This window comes from Alligator mississippiensis, chromosome 2, assembly GCF_030867095.1.
Source record: "Alligator mississippiensis isolate rAllMis1 chromosome 2, rAllMis1, whole genome shotgun sequence".
NCBI classification, from domain to species: Eukaryota; Metazoa; Chordata; order Crocodylia; family Alligatoridae; genus Alligator; species Alligator mississippiensis.
This window is the reverse complement of record NC_081825.1, coordinates 238,574,300-238,597,546: the sequence shown is the minus strand read 5'-3', so window position 1 is coordinate 238,597,546 and position 23,247 is coordinate 238,574,300. Positions and strand designations below refer to the sequence as shown.

General features: G+C 46.5%; 1 protein-coding gene across 1 annotated transcript in view; it reads right to left on the bottom strand.

Moving 5' to 3' along the window:
- The window catches only part of SPTBN5 (spectrin beta, non-erythrocytic 5), a 165,240-nt gene that overhangs the window by 81,813 nt on the left and 60,180 nt on the right, over positions 1-23,247 (bottom strand). The window contains exons 32-36 of the mRNA XM_019496605.2: positions 20,527-20,641; positions 19,777-19,887; positions 11,874-12,053; positions 9,173-9,376; positions 6,485-6,634 (exon numbers count right to left, since the gene is read on the bottom strand). Of these exons, the coding sequence (XP_019352150.1) occupies positions 6,485-6,634; positions 9,173-9,376; positions 11,874-12,053; positions 19,777-19,887; positions 20,527-20,641 (760 nt within the window). The remainder of the gene's footprint in view (positions 1-6,484; positions 6,635-9,172; positions 9,377-11,873; positions 12,054-19,776; positions 19,888-20,526; positions 20,642-23,247) is intronic.

Sequence of the window (23,247 nt, the reverse complement as noted above, 5' to 3'; positions counted from 1 at the left end):
TGCAATTCTTGTTTAAAGCTCAGTGCTGGTTACTTTCTTCCTTCCCCTACTCCTTGCATCTGGGAGAAACTTTGTGGAACATGTACGCAGCATGTTCTGTGTAAGCAAACTGTGAACAACAAGGGTCTGAATGAAACTACTATGATACAGAGACACATGACCATCCTGCAGACACGTGTTGCTGCAAAACAGATGCTGCTAAGTAATGGCCCAGACAAACCTGGTCAGAAAAAGGGGAGAAAAGGCTGAAATCTGTCTGACTGATGGGAACTCTTCTAAAACACATGTTTGCTTCTGTCTGTTCCAAGACCAGCAAATGACAATGTTCCCCCTTGTGAAAGTGATTTGGGAGTCCACAACTGTAGCCTTGGCAATGCTATTCTGGCTAAAATCTTACTCAGAAATACCGGTTTAAACCAGTGCTTTCTTTTATTCCTCCCTGACTTGCTGAGGAGGATGCGTCTCACTACACGGTCCCATTTTAGCACTGAAGGGCTCTGTTTGAATGGAGCAAATTCTTTGTCTATTTTTCTTATAATGCTAAAAAAATGAATTCTGATCTGCTGTCCATGCCCTTCATGAATCAAATTGCAGGCATGCTGTCAGCAGATAGAGGGCACCAGCTGCAGAGGACATCAGCACACCCCTCTATATTTTTCCTTTGTTTAAATGGATGTCCAGAAGCAGAATATGTGGCAAGATTTGGGTGAGGAATTCCCACAGAGAGAGATAAGAGAACAGAAGTGACATGGAGATTTGCCAGACAAGAACTCTGCATACAGGGGCATCATAGCTTCAAAGCTATCATTTAGAACCCAATCTTGTGCAAATACAGCGCCACCCTTAAATAGGCATATAACATTTGCATGGCTAAAACTGGAAGATGCAACTCTAAGCTGCAGAAAAATAGTGGTAGGAGGCCCAATGACCTAGTGGTTAGGGCACTTGCCCAAGGAGACTAAGGGCACTTTTACATGTGTTTCAGGGGTGTGGGGTGAGGGGTGTTGGGGTGTGTGCAGTGCTTTAATTAGAGCGGTTCTGAGAGCTCCTCTGATTAAAGTGCTGCAGTGTCTTGTGTACCAGCATCCCTGCACTTCAAAGTGGCGGTGGGGGCGCTTGAACTAAAGCTCATTTGATGAACTCTAAGTTCCCCTGCTGCCATTTTGAAGTGTGGGGATACTGATACATGGGATGCTGGAGGATGCTGGAGTGCAGTAATTACCATGCTCCCCCAGACTCAATTAGTCAAGTAATTACTATACAGCGCAATATAGCAGGGCTCCGTGCTTGTGCACAGGCACCCTCAGATTCTAGGCCCCTTCTCACTCAGCAGCAGTTTGAACCTACAGTTTCTACTTAACCAGAAAATGCCCTAACCACCAGGTGCTGGGCTAAGAGTACCCTCTACCTCTCCTGTTAGAGAAGGCTCAGAGAGAGAGAGATGCAAGACAGAAGGAGAGCAAATTAGAGGAAATGTGGCTCAGGAAGATGGGCACTACTCTTGAAATGAAGTAAACCCTAGTTCTAGTCCAGGGCCTTGTCCCAATGGGACACAAGGTACCCCACTGCTGTCTATCCATTTTATACAGTGACTACTGAATACAATAGGCAGAAACCCCACTTGGAGCAAGAACAGGCAACAAATTCCCAAAACCTGTTTCAATAAATTAAGAACAAGACTTGACGTTCCAATTTAAAATGGAATTTGTAAAGTATAAGTGAGATGTGTTAACAATTTGAAGCTTTGATTTGTGAGCCACACTGAGGTCAGTTGGACCAATTTCAGCTTCTTTGTGATATGTTTGTTCAATACCAGCTGGAGGGAGTTGTTGTGGATTAACTATGAGGTGGCAAAGTCACAGATCATGGCAACAAAGTTCTCACATTAAAGACAAGTGAGCAGTTCCAGGTCTTTCAAAGGCAGAAGAAATGTATTTCTCAATCTGAACTCACCCCGAGGCTTCATATCACCTCAAAGATGTCTTCATGTACCATAGCCTATTATAGCAAGCTCGACCTGATAACACTTATGTGTTTCCCGGGTTAAATCTGAGTCTTCCTCCATCTACTATTTTTTCCCAGAAATTGTGATATCCCAATGATGGCAGAAGCTGCATCAGTGAAGGAGACATATGGTTGGTGGTGATCCACATATACATGACATACACATTCGTGGTATTTCATAATCTCTCTGACTAATTTTATGCAGATGTTCTGCCTTTGATTTCAATAGGAGACCTCTAAAAAAACCACTTGCTCTGGCTGGGAGTGAACTGATTTTTCTATTTTATGAAAATAATTTAGTCAACAGATCCCTGCAAGTCTGTGCAAGACTGAGTCCTCAGCAACAAAATAGTAGGGCTGTGAGAAGCTTCAATCCCTGATTTGATTTAGCGGAGATTTGGCCTGGTTCGGTGGCTGAATCTCTGAATTCAAATCAAATCAGAGGACCCTTTAATGTTTCCAAATCAAACAGGAACCCTCCAAATCGATTCGGAGAGATTTGGAAAGATTCAGAGACTTCAGAGATAGCTTTAAATGTTTTTTCTACATACCTCTAGATAGCAGGGGCTCATGAGTGCTGTGATGCTGGGGTGCATGGAGTGTCCCACAGAAGCACTGGGGGCTCCCCAGCACACTGGGCAGTAGACCTGGAAGTGGACCAGAACCACTTCCGGTCCACTTCTGGGTCTGCTGGGGAGCACACAGGGGGCCTCCCCCTGGCTTGGCAACTGGCGTCTCCTGGGTTGGGCGGGGGCACCCGGTCCCCCTGTGGCTGATTGCCAAGCCAGAGGAGTGTGGGGGAGAGGGGGGAGCAGGGCCCAGTGCACTGCCTGGCAGACCTGGAAGTGGAGCAGAAGTATTTCTAACAGAAGTACTTTGCTGCTGCGCATGTGGAGGGCCCCCTGCACTCCTGTGGGATGCTCCATGCGCCCCAGCATTGCAGTGATCACGAGCCACACCTGCTACCTCAAGGTATGTAGAAAAAAATTTTAAAGCTGTGTCTATGTCCAAATCACTGATTTTCTGAATCAGCATCGAATCTTCAGATTCGGATTCAGCTGTATCGAATCGGGGACAGTGATTCGAATCAACAAATCGAATTGCTGTCCCTGATTCAGGCCAAATCCGAATTGAATAGGGCCCACTTTGCACACCCCTACAAAACAGTAACCAACAACAAACCGGGTAAATACATCGGGAATGAAAAATCATTTCACTCAATAAAAGATACAGTAGACAAAAACTGATGTTAAATAAAACCTTTTTCCAATGTTTGAGCTTTCTGATGTCATTCTTAATGGGGCTTTATTGGCATATCAATCCGTTGCTTGTCACGCAATGAAAGTAGGTATTTTCCAACCTGTGTCATTAGTTAGTTAAACAACAAATGAAAATGTATAGTGTAGAACTGTGAGACACTTACTTAAGAAACCTGAGACCAGGTGAAAATCTCCTGGTTTCAGATTTCAATACAAACTTAATGCTCAGGCAGTCTTTGCCAAAAAGGACCAGGCATTGGGAATTCCCAGTGCTGATATATTTTTTGCAAGTGGTGAGAAGCAGTGGCTCTAAACCCATGGACTCCAAAGGGTTAAGCACTATTACATGGCTTAAGCCAGGGTAAGCTTAGGGTAAGCTAGGGTTAATAGTTCAGGGTTACTTTGCTAGTGGAGCTCCATGCATGTGGCACAGCAGGAAACAGATGTGTTGGGGGGAAGCTGGCTGCTACACATTTGCCTCTGGGAAAGTTCCATTGGCACCTCCGTATGAAGCGTTTGCACAGCTGCAACTGAAGACTGATGTAAGCCTGGAACCCTTCTGTACTGCTGCCACCAGTCTCACAAATTTATTTAGCAAGAAGCATCTCCTAAAATGACTATTTTTCCAAATGAGAAGCCAGCCTGAGATATTACCTGCTTCAGCTGGATTTCACCCATTAAGCTATCTGGCAGGCCAGTCCCTCAGCAGTCTGGTAACCCTCAGCATACCTGCACAGTCTACAAAGCTGCTGGCTTGTGCAACCATATACAACAGCAGTTGCAATGGCATCCACAGGTTTTGTGGTAGGGACCATTAGGCCCAAAGCAATGGCCGCTGGGAGTAAAGAGTATATTTTAAATAGTTCTTATCCATACAAGAAAGGGTCAGAGGGAGAAAAATCATTAATTTTTTGATGCTGGTGAAGAAACACATTTTAGGTGCTTATATCCTGCCTCAGTGTCCGTTCATATCCATTCAAAATTCTGATGTTACTAAGGATCTTTTTGCTAGCCTGTTGCTTTGACCCTGCAATCCTTTGCTGTACATCACTCCACCAGTTTCCCTTCTTTATTGCATCAAGCATAAAGTACTTCAGGGCTGTCCAACTTCTGTGTGGCTGTGGGCTGCACCCTGCATGGGCCACACCAACAAGAGACACGGGCTGAGCAGGCTACAGTATTGTGAGCCACTGGTGCCACCCTTCCCTGCTGCACCCAAGCTCACCAGCTTGCACTGCACCATATGCTCCCCCACTAGCATGGGCTGCGTTATGCCATGCCACTGCTTGAGGCAGAAACAAGAAGCAAAAGTTGGAGGGAAAGCCCAGAGACCCTGGTTGCTCCTGCATCTGGAGTGATAGGGGGAGCAGCAGCCAGGTGGAAGCCTGGGAGCTTCGGACTAACCGCTCACTGGCCTCTTGTGGCTCTTAGGCTGCCAGTTGGACACCTCAAGCTACTTGTCTGCACTACCTATTGAGTCATACTCAAGCACTGAGAGGTTGATTCTCACCTTGGATCAGCCTACAGCATCAGATTTATCACTCACTTGTTTAATTTTTCAACAAGCATCTCTGATTTCCCTAATACTTTCCTTTCCTCTTGAGAAAGCTCTGTGGACATTTACAGAAGGTCTCTCTCCTTATTTGTCTTCAAATCTTTTGTGTGACAGGCCCCTGCCTGGCATACCTGGGCGCTGCAGCTCAGGTGGCTTGGCCGTGAGCAAAGCAGCTGACACCGTGTGGCCAGAGGGCCCACTCCCCACTGACATGGGCCTGGAGACCATGTTTTTAAAACAGGCGTGGAGGCTGAGGAAAAGCTAAGATGTGTCCGGACACCAGAAATGGAGCCAGATGCATTCCCCACCCCCAGAAGTAGCCCAATGCTTCCCCTGATAGCTAGCAGGCCCTGGGAAGCAGAATACACATGCCTCAGGTAACCTGGGAAAACCTGGGCACAAGTTCCACAGCTGGCTGGGAGCTGACTACACACTCTAAAACCAGACGACTCGGATGGAGTCAGAGGGGCCCATCAGCCCATGGAGGATTGAAGCCAGGGTGCAATGCTGAGCCTCTTGACCCCACTCACGGATGGCCTGACATGTCAGCGAGTTTATCCACCGTCGCGGCAGAAGGACTGCCTGGGAAATTACAGGTCAGGTGGGTATGGAAAAATGCAGCCCAGTGGGCCCTACAGGCACTAGACAAGGGAGAGCCCAGGAGGCTCATGAACCCCGCATACCCCGCAGTCCATGAACCCCACATACCTCAGCAGTGCAGTTGTGCTCCCAGAGTGTGCCAATGGGGGACAGTTGTCACACTAGACCATGAACAGACCCAGTATGGGATGCCCTGGGGTCTTGGTACATCTGACCTACTGGCTGAATGGTGAGGACCAGTGGCAAGATGCCAAGTGGCCTGAAAGGAGACGGAGGGTACAGGAGGGGGGGGCCTCAACCCCCTCCCCTCAGGATGGAGCAGCTCAGCATGGAGGCAACAGTGCCCTGCTCACTGCTCAGACTGAGCTCCTTTAAGTTTTTCTTGTGTTACAATTTTTGGAGAGCAACAGGACTGTGGTGAGACCCCTGTGATGCCTTTTGTTTGTCAAGCTACCATGTGAAGAATGAAACCTGCAACTACATCAAGGCGCTGCCTGGATCCACCATAACACCTGAGTAGAAAGGGGCGGAGATGTAGGGAAGGAGGAGCCCCACAGAAGATGCACAAAGGAAGGTGTTCCTGAGCTCATAAAGGAACCACGCAGCACCACTTCCAGAGGTACTGGGAACAACAAGTTGTGGTGGGCTAATAGAATCAGGTGCAGCTCACCACAGGTGGCAGAACATGGGCGTCCCACCTTGAAACTGTCTCCCCTTCCCCAAGATGCCTACAAAAAATTTGATAATGATTAGGCTGCCGGTGTGCTGAGACAACTATCAACTAAGTTGACTAATACTGTCTCACAGATTCCTTGTGCTTCCCAATCTGTTTGTATTCATCCAGTCTCTTGCTTTACATTTAGAAAGTAAGTTCTGTGTTTGTACAATGGTTATCACATAGGAGTTCTACTACATGACCAGGGGTCCTAGTTGCTATTGTAATAAAATAACAAATAACAATAATCAACATTCCCATGTGCATCTGACCTTTACATAATTCCAGTTACATTTTTTAGGATGTTAGTTTTAGGCAGGAAGACCTGCACCAGATGTATAATTCACTCACCTCTTGTGAGTTCAGAATCTTCTCCAGATGATTATAATCTTTGTAGAACATCTGTTCTAGGTGTATCTTCTCCAGCCACTCCTTCTTCTCCTGCCACTGATGGTACACATTTTCCTTTTCTTTCATCAATGCCTGCAACTTTTGCTGGATCTTAAAAGGACAAAGGAAAATGCTCTTAAGTTTTATAAGATCAGGGGCAAGTAGGCAGTAGAAAGGGACAAGTAAGTACATTTCTTAGCTGGCATGATGGTCAAAATCATCAAGCAAAGGAGAACAGAAATAAATTCTAGAACTTTTATACAGGCAGAAAGATAAGCAGAGCAATTTCTCATGTCATGCATAGACAAGTGCTTGTGATGACATGTGTTTGTGAACATATATAGGAGTTCAAGCCAAGCATAAACAAAGGTAGCTATTTCTCAGGCTCCTTCTCCAAAAGTGAACCCTGATTCCTCATTACCTGTGATCAAAATGGTAGACAAAATCAGTTTCATAAAATGGACTCAAATTAGTCATCAGCATTGGGAAGTGCTTTAAATCAGTATTAGCACGTATGCACAATGTTGTATTTCAATTCATTTTGGATCTCAAATACAAAAATCCAGAGCTTCCACCAGAAGTGACTTTTTAATCTTTTTAAGTGTCTTTTATATAAGTTCTTACAGGCAAGTACAGTAAAAGTTTTGCTATCTGGCATAAGTGGGGTAAGGAGGGAGCCAGGTATCTAAAAATTCTGGTTATCAGAATTAATGTGGCGGCAGCACGGAGTGGTGGATGGTGCTGGCAGCACCTGCCACCGCTGCATGCAAACTCTGCCCCCCCCCTGGTGTCCAGCCGGCTAGGTGGTGTCTGTGCAGCCCGCAGAGGGGAGCTGATGCCCTTACCCCCTCCACCCACATCCTCCCTCCCGGCCCTGCTCAAGAAATACTTCACACACATGCCAGATAATAGAGTATTTTGATTAGTAAAATGCTGGTTAACACAGCTTTTACTCTAACTGGGAAATTCCCTAGTCACAGAAGGTGTATATTGTAATATTTAATAAGCACCTGGGAAATAGTTTGCTCAAACAAGAAAGCACAGCACTTTTTTTTAAAGTGCAAGAACTCTTTTTAGGCTTTTGGAAACAGAATGGGGAACGTACAAAAGTGCGTGTGTGTGTGTGCGCATGAGTGCACACAAGACTGTCTTGATCTGCACACTGGCTCCACAGAAAGGTCTATGTGGAATTAACTTTAGCTTGAATCACAGTAAATGAAATAGTTCACAAGGAGCTGAATAACAAGTTGGTGTCCTGAGAGGGTTAGGACAACACTGTATTAATTGAACTATTATGATTTGCTCTGATTTCTTTAAATAAACAGAGAATTGGTTAGAATCCACTGACTTTCAAGCAGGTCTGAGGACAGCCATACTAGAATTGTTATTTGTTCTATCCCACTAATTTCTTTCATTGTTGTTTACATATGTATCCGGTATAGAGATTTAGTTTGTGAGCCATAATTTGGTGATGCAGGTTTTGCAGCTGTAGTCAATAGTTTAGGTAAGTGTTAGTTTATTACAAAATGGCCTAGCTCACTGAAGAGAATATCAAAGTTTATCAATAAGATCTCATGTATAAATAATGAAAAGGTTTTGCTCTCTGGTAGACGTGTGTGTAGAGACTAGCCTGTCCACGCACATTCTACAGCAGGCTTTGGCTGCTCTTTTGTTGGCAATTATTGGTTTGTAGGAGTGTGAGATACAGTAAAAAAGAGGTGGTTTTGTAGAAATGTTAGAGGCTATTTGTCCTGGGACCCTGGAGTTTAGTTTCTCATCTTCCTTTCACATATTGAGATTTATTTATTCCAGTAAAATTCAGAGCTGTGTAAAACGTATAATTTATTCCTTAAGCTCTGTCTTCATGCTTGAGCATTTTATTATATTAGTTGCTATACAAGAGCTAGGGGTCACAAAATGAAACTAGCAGGTAGTAAGTTTAAAACTAACACAAGGAAGCCCTTTTCACACAGCATGTAATTAAAGTGTGGAACTCATCATCGCAAGATGTGGAGGCTGGCAGTTTAGCCAGATTCAAAAAGGGATTGGACAAGTTCTTGGAGGAAAGGGGTATCGGCAGCTATTGAGCACGGGAGTTAGGGATAGTCTCTGAATCAGAACTTCCTAGACCTTGAATGCTGGAGGCTGCAAGGAGAGAGGAACAGTGGAAAAAACTCTGGCCATACCCAGTTCACTCTCCCTTTCAGCATCCACACTTTGCCATTGTACAACTCAGGATACTGAGCAAGATGGATCTATGGTCTAACCCAGTAAATGGCAATTCTTATGATCTTACATTTGGCCAGTCTCATTTGGTATGGAGGTGATGCCATAACTTGAGAGGAAGTATTAATAAAAATCCAGATCAGGAAGTACGTATTGAATGATGTCACTTTCTGCAAATCTCGCAAAGCATTTTAACTAACCCAAGCTCTGTTCTGGCAGGCATCTACCAGATTCCAGCATCGGTCTACCCATGGTATGAAGTGGTATAGAAAAGACACATAAACAAGTCCAAGATAGGTATGACCTTGAGATGGGTGAGGGTCACATCTTTGGTCCAGGTAGTACCCAGAATAGTGTTTACAATAGTGCTGATAAGTTGTACACATAAGTAGAAATTCGGGTATGATATTGTTTTCTGTTTACCTCTTTTGACTGTATTTTTTCTTCTTGCAGCAGTGATTGTGCCAGCTGTACCACCCGATTATACATCTCCTCTCGTGCCTCAATTTCTGCCAATAGCTGTTGATGCTGGTTAAACCTCAGGCGGCTGGTGGATATGTCTCGGATAGATTCTTTAGCCTTCATTTCCCTTATCATCTCTGCTGTCCAGGAGAAATAGTCCCATGCCTTAAACCCAAGAAAAAGTAAAGGTTCAGGTTTAAATGACAGGACTGTAAAATCACTACAATATTGTTGATCTTTAATGACAGATATTGTGGTCAGATGAAACAAGGAAAACATTCCAGCAGGTTTTATAATCCTATCATGTGCCTCCTCAGGGGAATATTGCAGAATTAGGAGCATCTACTTTCAGCATTTTACAATTGGTATTGTACTTTTATGTGTCATCTGTTAAAAACAGGGTTCCATGGAACTTTGACATGGATTGGGTGGGGTGGTTAATTAATTTTGTTAGTTTTAAGTGTCCCTGGGCTATCTGATTTGATCTTGAGGTCATGGATGATCTCTTCTGTTTATTCCTAAAAGACTGTCAGAGGCACCCAGAAACTTGGACGTGTACTCTTTTATTACAGAACCTAAAAAAATGTCATAATAATGGAGTCTATGAACTACATGACACATTTTGGATTGTAGCTAAGGTGCATCATTTTGACAATGTGGTCAACTATAAGTTGGTGCCATTCCTCTCATGATGAGGAATGGTTAGTTATATTACAGTTATGGAAAAATCAAACTGAAAAGATTACTCAGCCAGTTAGATTTGGTCTGGGCTGGAAGTTGACATGTTAGTTTTTGGCCCAGAAAAACATTTAAGGCAAGTTGCCATTTCTGATTGTTTGGGGCTTTTAATGTCCAAACTCTTAGAACTCCAAGCGATTTTTCCTTTTTAGAACAGGTGACCAAAGTCATTATGTGACTACCACCAGTGATTTTGGATGCTGAGGTCACCAATCCAATACACATGTACTGGCTTTATTTCAGTTTGTGTGGCCATAATTCAGAACGAGAGCTGGATATCACTCAAGCCACTGACATTCTACTTGGCAGAGTGCAAAAACCTAATGTGCACCAAGATTTAAGTAAAGTGGAAGGAAAAATTCCATAAATTTAGGAACAAATAATTCAATGGAATGAGGCAGCTGCCTAAAAGGGTTTCTTGAACTACCACTCTTGCTTGAAATATTCTAGGATAGACTCATCTATGGGGGACTCCTGAGAAGGGAGCCTGAGTTAAGTATAAACTTCAGTACAGGAGCTCTCCTGCCTTTCACTAACATATCTAACCCACTTTAAACTTTTCTTCCAAAATTCTACATCCCTCTGTTATCACAAGCCTCTGTATACACTTAGCTCTGCTGATTAGTCACAGTAAAAACAAGTAATGTAGGGGGATGCAGTACATGACCTGGAAGTCTCTTTTATAAAAAAAAAACAACCTTTTTGTGAAGAGTCCTCATATATTGACACAAGAGAAAAACTGTGCAAATACTGTCGTTGATCCAACATGGGCCAGTACAATTGAACAAATGCATCATTGTCTATATTCCAACAAAGTAAAAAGATCACCTATATTTGCTCTGACAGTTCTTAGTATAACTTAAATTACTGGGCACTCAGCATAGCTGAAAAAGGTTAAAAAAGCTTCCTGTCTGTGTTTACACATATTAGGATGTGGACAAATGTAATTATTGAAACATTTCAAATGCCTTTAAAGCATTTCAAAGTGGGGAGGTTCACAAAAGTATGCAATGTTCCAAAAGCAGCTAAAGCACTCAAAAACACTTCTTAAATGAGGTACTGTTTTGAAGTTCTCGTTATGTGTGCATGGAGATAGGGAAACCCATAGGTCCTCCAGAATCCCACAGGGCTCCAATCTCCATCCGCCTCCATGGCAGACCAAGGGGCATAGTCTGAATGCTGGGTGATAACCTGCAGACTGTGTAGGGTATGGTTTTTACTCTCTGGTTCCAGCTGCTCCAGTGTTTGGGGACCTACCCACCACCACTGCTGTGGCTGGGCTCTTTAGTCTTGGTTCCTTTTACTTTTCCCCAACAAATGATAGGGGAAGCAGAGAAGTAGAGAGAATTAGGATTGGAGATAGCAGGGCCAGGGACCTGCTGTTCCATGCTGGGCTCTTTAGCCCCAGTCCCCTCTACCTCTCTGCTCCATGAGAGGAAGACAGGAGAGGTAGGAGGGGATCGGGAATGGAGAGTCAAAATCCTGGTGGCAGAGAGCAGAGGAGTTTCCACCACTGTTCCTCACCCTCATGGAGGGGGAGTGGTGTTGGGCACTGCCAACAGCCATCATCTTCAGTACAAGCTGCAGATAATCAGCATCCAAGAAAGTTAGGATCATTCCATTCTAAAACTGTACAGGAATGTCAACTTCTGTCAGTTAGTTCTCAGACTAAATGCACCCTCACCTCCATTTGCACAGGAGCACTCTGTGCATTCACAACTTTACAGAGACTTCCACATCAGCTAGCACATGTTGCTCAGTGAGATGCTGCCTACTTGGCCAAGGGCATGCCTGTACACTGACATGCACTCCACTCTCCATGATACAGACACATGAACAGCTGGTATGTGTGCCTGTGATCATGTCACATGAAGTCAGCCTACTGGGTTTCAACAGACCGAATACAGAAATCAGAAAAGCTCACGTTGGCCTGAAACTGGTAAAGCTTAGACGCCTGTTCCAAATGTTCCTTGCGCAGTTTCATTTTAGACTTCAGGGACTCCCAGTTGTTCACCATGGCCTGCTGTTTTGCTCTCAGGCTTGCAACCTGGCTTTCAGAGTAGTGGGCCAGCACATCATCTGCAGCTTCAATCAGCTCTTGCAGCTGCAAAGTGAGAGGGGAATCATCCAACAGGTTAAGAGAAGGAAGGCCATGGAGGGTCAGTTAGCCTCACAGAAATTATAACAAGACTTTTTATCAATTGCACAAGACTTCAGAATCATAAAACAGCAGATTTCAAGCAACACTCTTCAGCGCTACAGTATTCTATTAACTTGCTTTTCCAGTTTCAGTCATGTGGCGTTACAGTGACATCCAGTGTTTGGTGAAGTCTATCACAGCACTGCATATCTCATTACAAGTTTTAGGTTACCATTCACATTTCTTTCATCTGATTTTTTAAGATATGATCCTTTCAGGGATATATCAGATATTGGATATTGCAGAAAACATATCCTGAACCTCATTTTCTGTAGTGATCAGTTAGATGAATCCTAAATATGTTCTTTGTCGCTATAAACTTGCGCCCCATGTTCTTTTAAAAGTATTGTCCAGCTGGTTTGGTTAATGCCAGTGTGGCATTCCTTATGGATATTCTGAGGTACAGATATCAGGCCATTTGTTTTTTGAAGGTACTTTGCCACAGTAACTCATGTCATAGTGCAGTGTTTCCCAACCTTTTCCAGCCCAAGGCACACTTGCATTAATACATTTTTTTCTGTGGCACACCTGCTAAGGCATTCCCCATCCTCATTGCCATAGCAAAATTTTGCGGCACACTCGTTCATTTCTGAGGGCACGCTTTTGTGCCATGGCACACTGGTTGGGAAATGCTGTCATAGAGTAACATGCTGTGAGAGGTCTCATGTAGTATTTAGAATCATAGAAAAAACAGGGTTGGAAGGGATCTAGTTCAACCCCCTCCTTGAGGCAGGATCATCCAAACAATCCCATACAGGCCCTTGCCTAAGCTATTACTAAAATTACATAATCAACCCAGTCATACAGCTACAAGGCATACTGCCCAAAGACACCAAAAGCACCCAACCCTGCCTCAGGTAAAGCAGGGGGACAATGGTGGGCAGTGTCCTGCTGCTGCAAGGTTGTTAAAAAGTGCAATTGAGAGATTCAAAGAAAAGCTTCATGGATTTTTCACAGCCAGGACAAAGCAAATGCAGAGTGGTTGTCATGGGAGACTCCCTCCTGAGGGAGACTGAAGGGGCAATCTGCCGCCCCGACCCTCTAGTCTGGGAGGTCTGCTACTTCCCAGGGGCCCGCATCCGGGACATAGCCGAGAGGATCCCAAAGATTATCTGGGCCTCCGACCACTACCCTATGTTCCTTATCCAAGTGGGCAGGAATGACACAGCTTGGAGCCATGCCAGCAGGGTCATGAGAGACTATAGGACTCTGGGAGTGGGTCTTAGGGGGTTGGGGCACAGGTGGTCTTTTCCTCACTCCTCCCGTTTGTGGTTCATGGGCTGAGGAGGCAGAGACAGGTTGAGGTAGTCAACCAGAGATTGCGGAGCTGGTGTCATCACGAAGGCTTTGGCTTCCACAATCACAGCCGGTCTTTGGTGAGGGAGGCAGTAGGCTGCTGGGAAGAGTTGGCCTCCACCTCACTCTGCTGGGGAGGAGGCTCTTCTCAGCCAGACTTGCTGGCCTGCTTGACCGGGCTTTAAATTGAGCCTGCTGGGGGATGGGGGGACTATTGCCACTGCAAGCCCACTGGACAGCTTTTGTAAACCCAGCAGGCTAAGGCTCTCAAGGGAATCCACCCCTACCCGAGCCCCAGAACGATCTGTAGGCAAGGCAAGGGCCCCCAATGAGACACTTATGTGCCTGTAAACCAATGCTAGAAGCTTGGGGAACAAACAGGAGAAACTGGTCCTCCTGCTGTACCATAGGGATAATGGAGACCTGATAGGACGCCACCTATGACTGGGCCACAGGTATAGACAGCTATACATTGTACAGGAGACATCATGTGGACACAAGGGGCAGGGGTGGGGGTAGCTTTCTGTGTCAAGGAAACATAGAAAGCATCCCTGGAAGCTGACATTGGCACCCAGGGGGGACGATTGGAGACTCTGGGTCAAAATCCGTGGCGAACAAGACACAGGGGACACAATGGTGGGAATCTACTACAGACCTCCTAGCCAGGATCAAGAGCTTGACCAGGAATTTGCCAGGGAACTAGCTGAGGCTGCACATTCCTGGTGCATGGTTGTCATGGGAAATTTCAACTACCCTGACATCTCGTGGGAAGAGCACTCAGCCACATCCGAACAGTCGCAAAGCTTCCTCACGTGTGTGGATGAGCTCTATCTGACTCAAGAAGTCTATGGACCGACGAGAGGCAAAGCGCTGCTCAACCTGGTACTGGCAACTGGGGATGACTTAATCAGCAACCTAACGATTGAAGGGAAGCTGGGAGACAGCGACCATGAGATGATCACCTTCACCATCCGCTGTAAAGCAGGCAAGTCAGTCAGCAAAGCAGAAGTCCTTGACTTCAGGAAAGCTGATTTTGACAAGCTCAGGAGGCTTGTTAGCGAGGCCCTAAGGGACCACAACCCAAAGGGGAGGGGAGTTCAGGATGAGTGGTTGCTCCTCAAGGGAGTGATCCTGGAAGCTCAAGCGATATCTATCCTGTCTCAGAGGAAAGGCAGCAAAAGGGCACAGCAGCCCACTTGGCTCTCCAGGGAACTAGTGGACTTCCTGCATCTAAAAAGAAAGACCTATAAAGGATGGAAGGCTAGATCCACCCCAAAGGGGCAACGTTGGACCCCTGCTGAACCAGATGGGGCAACTGACAACTGATGCCCAGGAAAAAGCCAACCTATTAAATAGGTACTTTGCGTCGGTCTTTCATCAGCCCCATGGGACGCCCATGCCCGCTACAGGGCCGGGAAGTCCGGGTGAGGGTGATCCCCTGCCCTCCATTAATGCTGACTTCATGAAGGAACATCTTGAGAAGCTGGATACCTTCAAGTCAGCCGGCCCTGACAATCTTCACCCCAGGGTACTCAAGGAGCTGGCAAGCATCATAGCCCAGCCTCTAGTGCGGATCTTTGAAAACTCTTGGCGCTCTGGTGTAGTGCCCGAAGACTGGAAGAAGGCCAATGTGGTGCCTATCTTCAAGAAAGGGAGGAAAGGGGATCCAGCTAACTATAGGCCCATCAGCCTGACTTCTATCCCGGGGAAGATATTAGAAAAGTTTATTAAGGAGGCCATCCTTAATGGACTGGCCGACGCCAACATCTTAAGGGATAGCCAGCACGAGTTTGTTGCGGGTAGGTCTTGCTTGACCAATCTCATTTCCTTCTACGACCAGGTGACCTATCACCTGGACAAGGGAGATGAGATTGATGTCATATATCTTGACTTCAAAAAAGCCTTCGATCTGGTGTCCCATGATCGTCTCTTGGAGAAACTGGCCAATTGTCGCCTTGCGTCCTCCATGATCCACTGGCTGGAAAATTGGCTCCGGGGTCGGACCCAGAGGGTAGTAATTGATGGAAGTCACTCATCGTGGTGTCCTGTGACCAGTGGGGTCCCCCAGGGCTCTGTCCTTGGACCCATACTGTTCAACATCTTCATTAACGATGTGGACACTGGAGTCAGAAGCGGACTGGCCAAGTTCGCAGATGACACCAAACTTTGGGGCAAAGCATCCACGCCAGAAGACAGGCAGATGATCCAGGCTGACCTGGACAGGCTCAGCAAGTGGGCGGACGAGAATCTGATGATGTTCAACGCCGATAAATGCAAGGTTCTCCACCTTGGGAAAAAAAACCCGCAGCATCCTTATAGGCTCGGCAGTGCTATGTTGGCTAGCACTATGGAAGAAAGAGACTTGGGGGTCATCATTGACCACAAGATGAACATAAGCCTGCAATGCGATGCTGCGGCTAGTAAAGCGACCAAAACGCTGGCTTGCATCCATAGATGCTTCTCAAGCAAATTCCGGGACGTCATTCTCCCCCTGTACTCGGCCTTAGTGAGGCCGCAGCTGGAGTACTGCGTCCAGTTTTGGGCTCCACAATTCAAAAAAGATGTGGAGAAGCTTGAGAGAGTCCAGAGAAGAGCCACGCGCATGATCAGAGGTCAGGGAAGCAGACCCTACAATGACAGGCTGAGAGCCCTGGGGCTCTTTAGCCTGGAAAAGCGCAGGCTCAGGGGTGATCTGATGGCCACCTACAAGTTTATCAGGGGTCACCACCAGTATCTGGGGGAACGTTTGTTCACCAGAGCGCCCCAAGGGATGACGAGGTCGAATGGTCACAAATTACTACAAGATCGTTTCAGGCTGGACATAAGGATGAATTTCTTTACTGTCCGAGCCCCCAAGGTCTGGAACAGCCTGCCACCGGAGGTTGTTCAAGCGCCTTCATTGAACATCTTCAAGATGAAACTGGATGCTTATCTTGCTGGGATCCTATGACCCCAGCTGACTTCCTGCCCTTTGGGCGGGGGGCTGGACTCGATGATCTTCTGAGGTCCCTTCCAGCCCTAATGTCTATGAAATCTATGAAATACTACGCGGTGGTCTGGACCTATACGGAGCAAACCAGGAAAGCCAAGGCTGTGACTGAACTCCAGCTGGCTACATGTATCAAGGACAATAAAAAGTCCTATTTTAGATATGTGGGGAGCCAGAGGAAAAGCAAGGGTAACGTTTGACCCCTGCTAAACCATATGGGTCAACTGACAACAGGAAAAAGCCAACCTGCTTAATGCGTATTTTGCATCGGTTTTTCACCAGCTCCAAGTAACGGCCCTGCTTAATACGGTATAGGACGGCCAGGGTGAGGGAGAACTGTTACCCTTCATCAATGTTGACCGTGTGAAGGAACACCTTGAAAGGCTGGACACCTTCAAGTCAGCTGGCCCAGACAGCTTACACCCCAGGGTACTAAAGGAGCTGGCAAGCATCATAGCTCTGCCACTGGCACGGATCTTCGAGAACTTGTGGCACTCAGGCGAAGTGCCCGAAGATTGGAAGAAGGCCAATGTGGTGCCTATCTTCAAGGAAGGGAGGAAAATAGATCTGGGGATCTACAAGCCCATCAGCCTGAGCTCTATCCCAGGGAAGATCTTGGAGAAAATCATCAAAGAGACCATTCTTGATAAACTGGCTGAGGGCAATTTCCTGAGAAATAGCCAGCACGGGTTTGTTGTGGGTAGGTCTTCATAGTTTCATAGTTGGTAGGGTTGGAAGGGACCTGAGCAGATCATCAAGTCCGACCCCCTGCCATGGCAGGAAAGAGTGCTGGGGTCAAACAACCCTGGCAAGGTGTCTATCCAGCCTCCTTTTGAATATCCCCAGGGTAGAAGCGAGCACCACCTCCCTTGGAAGTTGGTTCCAGATCCTAGCCGCCCTGACTGTGAAGTAGTGCCTCCTGATATCTAGCCTGAATCTACTCTCCATCAACTTATGGCCGTTATTCCTTGTTACTCCCAGTGGTGCTCGGGGGAACAGGGACTCTCTCACTGACTGCTGGTGTCCCTTGGCCAGTTTATAGACGGCCACCAGATCCCCTCTCAGCCTTATCTTGTAGAGGCTGAACAGGTTCAGATCTTGTAGCCTCTCCTCGTAGGGCCTGCCCTACTGCCTCCTGATCATGTGAGTGGCCCTCCTCTGGACCCTCTCGATGTTGTCCACATCCCTCCTGAAGTGTGGCACCCAGAACTGGACGCAGTACTCCAACTGTGGCCTGACCAATGTCATATAGAGGGGGAGGATCACCTCCTTGGACCTGCTCATGATGCATATGTGGATGCATGACAAGGTGCGGTTAACCTTCCTGACTGCGTCCCCACATTGGCGGTCCATGTTCATCTTGGAGTCTACAATGACTCCAAGATCTTTTTCTGCCTCTGTGCTGATGAGAAGGGAGCTCCCCAGCCTGTAAGTGTGCTGCTGGTTCTTTCTCCCTAGGTGCAGTACCCTGCACTTGTCAGTATTGAATCCCATCTTATTCTCATCTGCCCACCCCTGTAACCTGTCCAGATTCAATTGCAGCCTGTCCCTCCCTTCTAGCATGCCCAATTCTCCCCACATCTTAGTGTCATCTGTGAATCTGAACAAGGTGCTTTTCACCCCCTCGTCCAAGTCTTGCATGACCAATCTCATCTCCTTCTATGACCAGGTGGCATATCACCTGGAAAAGGGAGAAGAGATTGACGTCATATATCTTGACTTTAAAAAAGCTTTCAATCTGGTATCCCACAACTGCCTTATAGAAAAACTGGCCAACTGCAGCCTCGGGTACATCACAGTCCACTAGCTGGGGAACTGGCTTCGAGGTCGGACTCAGAGAGCGACAGTTGATGGAAGTCAATCATTTTGGTGTGCTGTGACCAGTGGGGCTCCTCAAGGCTCTGTTCTTGGGCCTATTCTTTTCAACAGCTTCATTAATGATGTAGACATTGGTGTCAGAAGTGGACTGGTCAAGTTCGCTGATGACACCAAACTTTGGGGTAAAGCGTCCACACCCGAGGACAGGATGGCGATCCAGGCCGACTTTGACAGGCTTGGAAAATGGGCGGATGAAAACCTGATGGCCTTCAACACTGAAAAATGCAAGGTTCTCCACCTTGGGAAGAAAAACCTTCAGCCTGCTTATAGGCTTGGCAGTGCTACGCTTGCTAGCACCATGGCCGAAAGGGACTTGGGGGTCATGGCTGACCACAGATGAATATGAGCCACCAATGTGATGTTGCAGCTGACAAAGTGAGAAAACTCTGGCTTGCATCCATAGATGCTTCTCTAGCAAATCCCAGGATGTCATCCTCCTGCTGCACTCGGCCTTGGTGAGGCCACAGCTGGAGTACTTCATTCAATTCTGGACTCCACAATTCAAAAAGGATGTGGAGAAGCTTGAGAGAGTCCAGAGGAGAGCCACACGCATGATCAGAGGGCAGGAAAACAGGCCTTATGATGAGAGGCTGAGAGCTATGGGACTCTTCAGCCTGAAAAAGCGCAGGCTCAGGGGGGACCTGGTGGCCACCTATAAGTATATAAGGGGTATACATCAGGATCTGGGGGAATGCCTGTTCACTAGAGCGCCCCATGGGATGACGAAGTCAAGCAGTCACAGACTTCTCCAAGACTGTTTCAGGCTGAACATAAGAAAGAACTTCTTTACAGTCCGAGCCCCCAAGGCCTGGAACAGACTGCCGCCAGGGGTGGTTCCAACCCTAATGTCTATGAAATCTATGAAATCAAATCTCTGTGGATAAAATACAAGTCATTCTGAAAAATAGTTATTTTCATGACCTAAACCTTTTCAGAAGATCATATAACAAGCCTAAGTGCACTCCCCAATCTTAACTTCCCAAGTAGCTCTTCTCCCAGGAGACCTCTCAGTGAGTTTGTACTTCCTCTTCATCTTCCATGACACACTCTAACAAGTTGACAAACCCATTTCAGTATCCAGCAAATATTCAGTCTCTCCTCATATCATGTAGTATCCAGAAAATGTTTATGCAATGAACTGAGAGATGTTTGAACAGAAGGAAAAATGCACTGTAAGGTTAAGATAAGCCTAACATAAGTATCACTTCAAATGGTTATCAGAACCAAGCTTGTAAGCTAATTTTGGAGTCAACACTCATAAAGCTTTCCTTGATTTTAAGGCCTTAAATAACTCACTGCATAATTATCACCAAACCTTGAACACATTAATAGAAATAGCAGGCTTTAAGGGAGACCCTTGGACTTTTTTTGGCCCTGACAAACTTAAAATGGGAACTTATTGCTGGAATGGTCTTAGAATCCCAGCTGTTTACTGCATATTAAAAATTACAAGTGACTTCTCACCTGCTGCTCATTTCCAGAGATTTCATGCTCAAGGGCGGCATGCTTGCGTAGCTGGGACAGCACACCACTCAGGTCTTTTGCAATGTCATCTGGGATGCTCTTGGCCTTCTCCTAGGAAGGAAGGAGTTAATGACCCTTTTGTTAATTTATGCTTCAAGGCAAAACCCCAGGGATTCATTTCTGCCAGCTTCTCACTTAGTATGGCACCTTACTTTCTTTTGCTATGGCCAAAATACTGGGTAATATATTACTAAATACAGGGGGGTTGATTCTTTACTCATACCAGTGCATATAAGGAGTAACTTCATTGTAGTTAATAGAATTTTACCTAAGTAATTGAATGGAGAATAGATCAACCCATAAACCAGAAAAGTCCCATTGCCTTGCACATGCAGGAAACTATGTGGGATTATCTAATTCACATGTAAGGAGATGCCTTTTTGATGGAAAGTGCTTTCTCCAATGCATTAAAAGTTAACACACTAAAGATGAAGTTGTAAAACTGAAACAGTTAACAACATGATTTTTCTAGTTTGGTTTGAAGGCCTAGAGGTTATGTTAGTGTCATGTTATGTGCTACAACATTATTATGTTCAGGCATTGAAGGAGGAAGAGAATTTTTTTTAGCACTTCTAGTGGAAACACAGTCTTTAAATGTCAGAAATCTGAAGGGTGAATCTGCTAGAGACCTGCCAGGGTAAGGCAAAAAATGAGAAACCTACTTCACAGCTCTTTCCCCCTAATTTTTACCTCAATATGGGTGAGGGCATCTGTCAGGTCTTGGCAACACTTGTGAATCTTTTCAGCCTCCTGCAGTTGTTTGACCCGTACTCTGGTCATTTCCAGTAGCTCTTCCCAGGAATTCCTACAGAGGGGTGTGGAGAGAGGGAGCATGAAAATACAGGAACAAATAGGATGAACACAGAGAGGAAAAATAGAAAAGACCCCTCTATTTAAACTTTTGCCCTTGCCATTGTAGCAGGCTCACCTTTCAGAGCTTGGGTTGAACTCCAGGCTTGAGATCCTGCTGTTTTGATTGGTGGAGCCCATCCACCAATCAGGAGGCAGCAAGAGAAATAACATCACACCCCTTTCCTGAGGGGAGGGGGAGAAGACCTTCCCCCGACCTGACTGAAGACTGTCAGGTCTGGAGGACTTCAGGGGCAGAGCCCTGGAGCGTAGGAAAGGAGCTGCGTGCCCAGCACGAGGGGCAGATGCGGCGAGGGACAAAGAGAGAAGAGCGGGGCTTAGAAGAGCTGAGGAACTGCTCACCAGGGTGAAGCAGTAGCCCAGGAAGAGCCCCTGAAGACTTCTATCAGTGGGGAGTGTGGCACGGCTCCAGCGGTTAGGCTCTCAGTGCGCAGTACAGTGCATGGCGTCCAGACTCTGGGAGCTGTGCGAGGTGGCTCGGGTCTGCAACCTTTGGCGTGTGGCCAGAGACACGGTGCACAGGCTGGTGCACAGAGCAGGATCTTTGGAGCCCCTGGGGTGGCTCAGGTCCACAGCCCCCAGAATGAGGCTGGGAGCTCAGTGCAGGAGGTGCTGCACGGAGGGTGAGAGACCCTGGGAGCTGCTTGAGGTGGGTCGGGGTCTACTGCTGCTGATACAAGGCAGCAGCTCAGTGCAGATGACGCTGCCCAGAGGGTCCGGGAGCAGACTGAGCTCCAGTGCTGCACAAGGCTGTCCAGGCCTCCATCCCCTAGCACAAGGCTAAGCACCCACTACACACAGCGGTGCATGTAGCCCTAAGCCAGGACGGTGGCAGCAGAGACAGGCAGCACGAAAACCTGGCAGGGAACACAGCTTGACCTGGAGAACAAGACACAACCCTCCGGGACTGTGGAGTAGTAAGTTACCCTGAAGAGAGGGTCCCCACAGGGGAGGGACCCCCCAAGGGTTGTGAAGGGGCACCACATGGGCCGCTCCTGGGTGATAGCGGGGAAGCTTAGGAGTCTTTGGGGTCTTCCTCTCCCTTTTCTTTCCCCCCATCTCCTTTGTTTTCCTTTCCACCTTAGGAGTGGGGCCCCTGCCCTGGAGGGCACTCAGGTAGTCTAAGGACTGCTGATTATATCTGTGGACTGTGCCTTACAGTTTATGTGAATAATCTGAAGTAATAGTTTGTAAGTGAACAGAGTTATAAGGTTGCCCAATCAATATCCTTTGGTCTGATTTGTTCTATTGTTCATCTGTATTTTAAATGATAACTGGGTGTGTGTGTGTATATATATATTATAGGGTTTATTGTTTTGAAAATTTGTACACACACACACCCCCACATATATGTGTGTGTGTGTGTGTGTGTGTACAAATTTACAAAACAATAAACCCTATAATATATATAATATATATAGAATCTATGTCCTTACCCTTTAATGGTTTTGTTGTAATAATAAATCTGTATATAGTTAAGTAATTGATTGACTGGACCTGACTCTATAGGGGACGGAGGCAGCCGCTGGGCTGTTGTGTCCCTCTACAGTACTGCCCTGCCAATAATTCCCTCAATTAGAGAAACCTGTGTACACCCAGGCTACACCATCATTCTTTCTGGAGGCGGTTTCCTTACAGGCAATGAGGATTTGCTCTTACTGAGTCAATCCTAATATAACTATTGTTACAGTCCAATGGATTCTATTCAGTGCATGCAGAAGTGGGATAAATACACCGGTAGCAGCAGAAAGGCAGTGAATAGAAAAGAAAGCCCTTGTTTACCTCCTTGGATGCATTATATTTCTGTGAGCAATTTATTCCACAGCAGATTATTCATAATGTGTGGTAGGATGATTGAAATGGAAGTGTTTAGGATCCATTTCACCACTCAGAGTATCAGATTTCCATTTTCTCCACTGGATTTTAGCTTGGGTTTGGGAGAAATGAATGAGATGTACTTGGATTCTGGTGCTCTGCCCCATCTCATGTGGGCCATAGTAAACAAAAGGAGAGTGAAAATACAAATTTGAGCATGAGAAGAAGAGCATAAAAGCTAACCTTAGAAATATAAGGGAGAGAGAGTCATATGAATTAAAAGGAAGAGTTAGCAAGCATACATGGAAGAATGAAGGCACTCCAGGGCTAGGGACAGACATTACATATAAATTGGTTTAAGTGATCAGCAGGGATCCTGGTTTTCTCTGCTTAAAAATTGCAAATTCTCTGCTTAAAAATTGCAGATTTTCTACTTAAAAATTAAAGGCCCCCCCACAGCCCCTCCCAGTGCTGCTGGTGCCCCACACTTCGCCCCAGTCTCAACAGCCCTCCTGATGCCCTTGGCAACAGCCCCGCAGACATGCAGACACTGACACCCACCCCAGCAGGTAAGTGTGTGTGTGGAAAAGGGGTGGGGCAGGGCGGGGGAAAGGGAAGGTGCTGGGGGGCTAGATCAAGGGGGGGAGTGTGCCCCTGTGCCCACTCCCAAGAGCAGGGCCGGGGGTGAGGGCAGGGGTGCCACTCCGTGTGCCACACACATGCTGG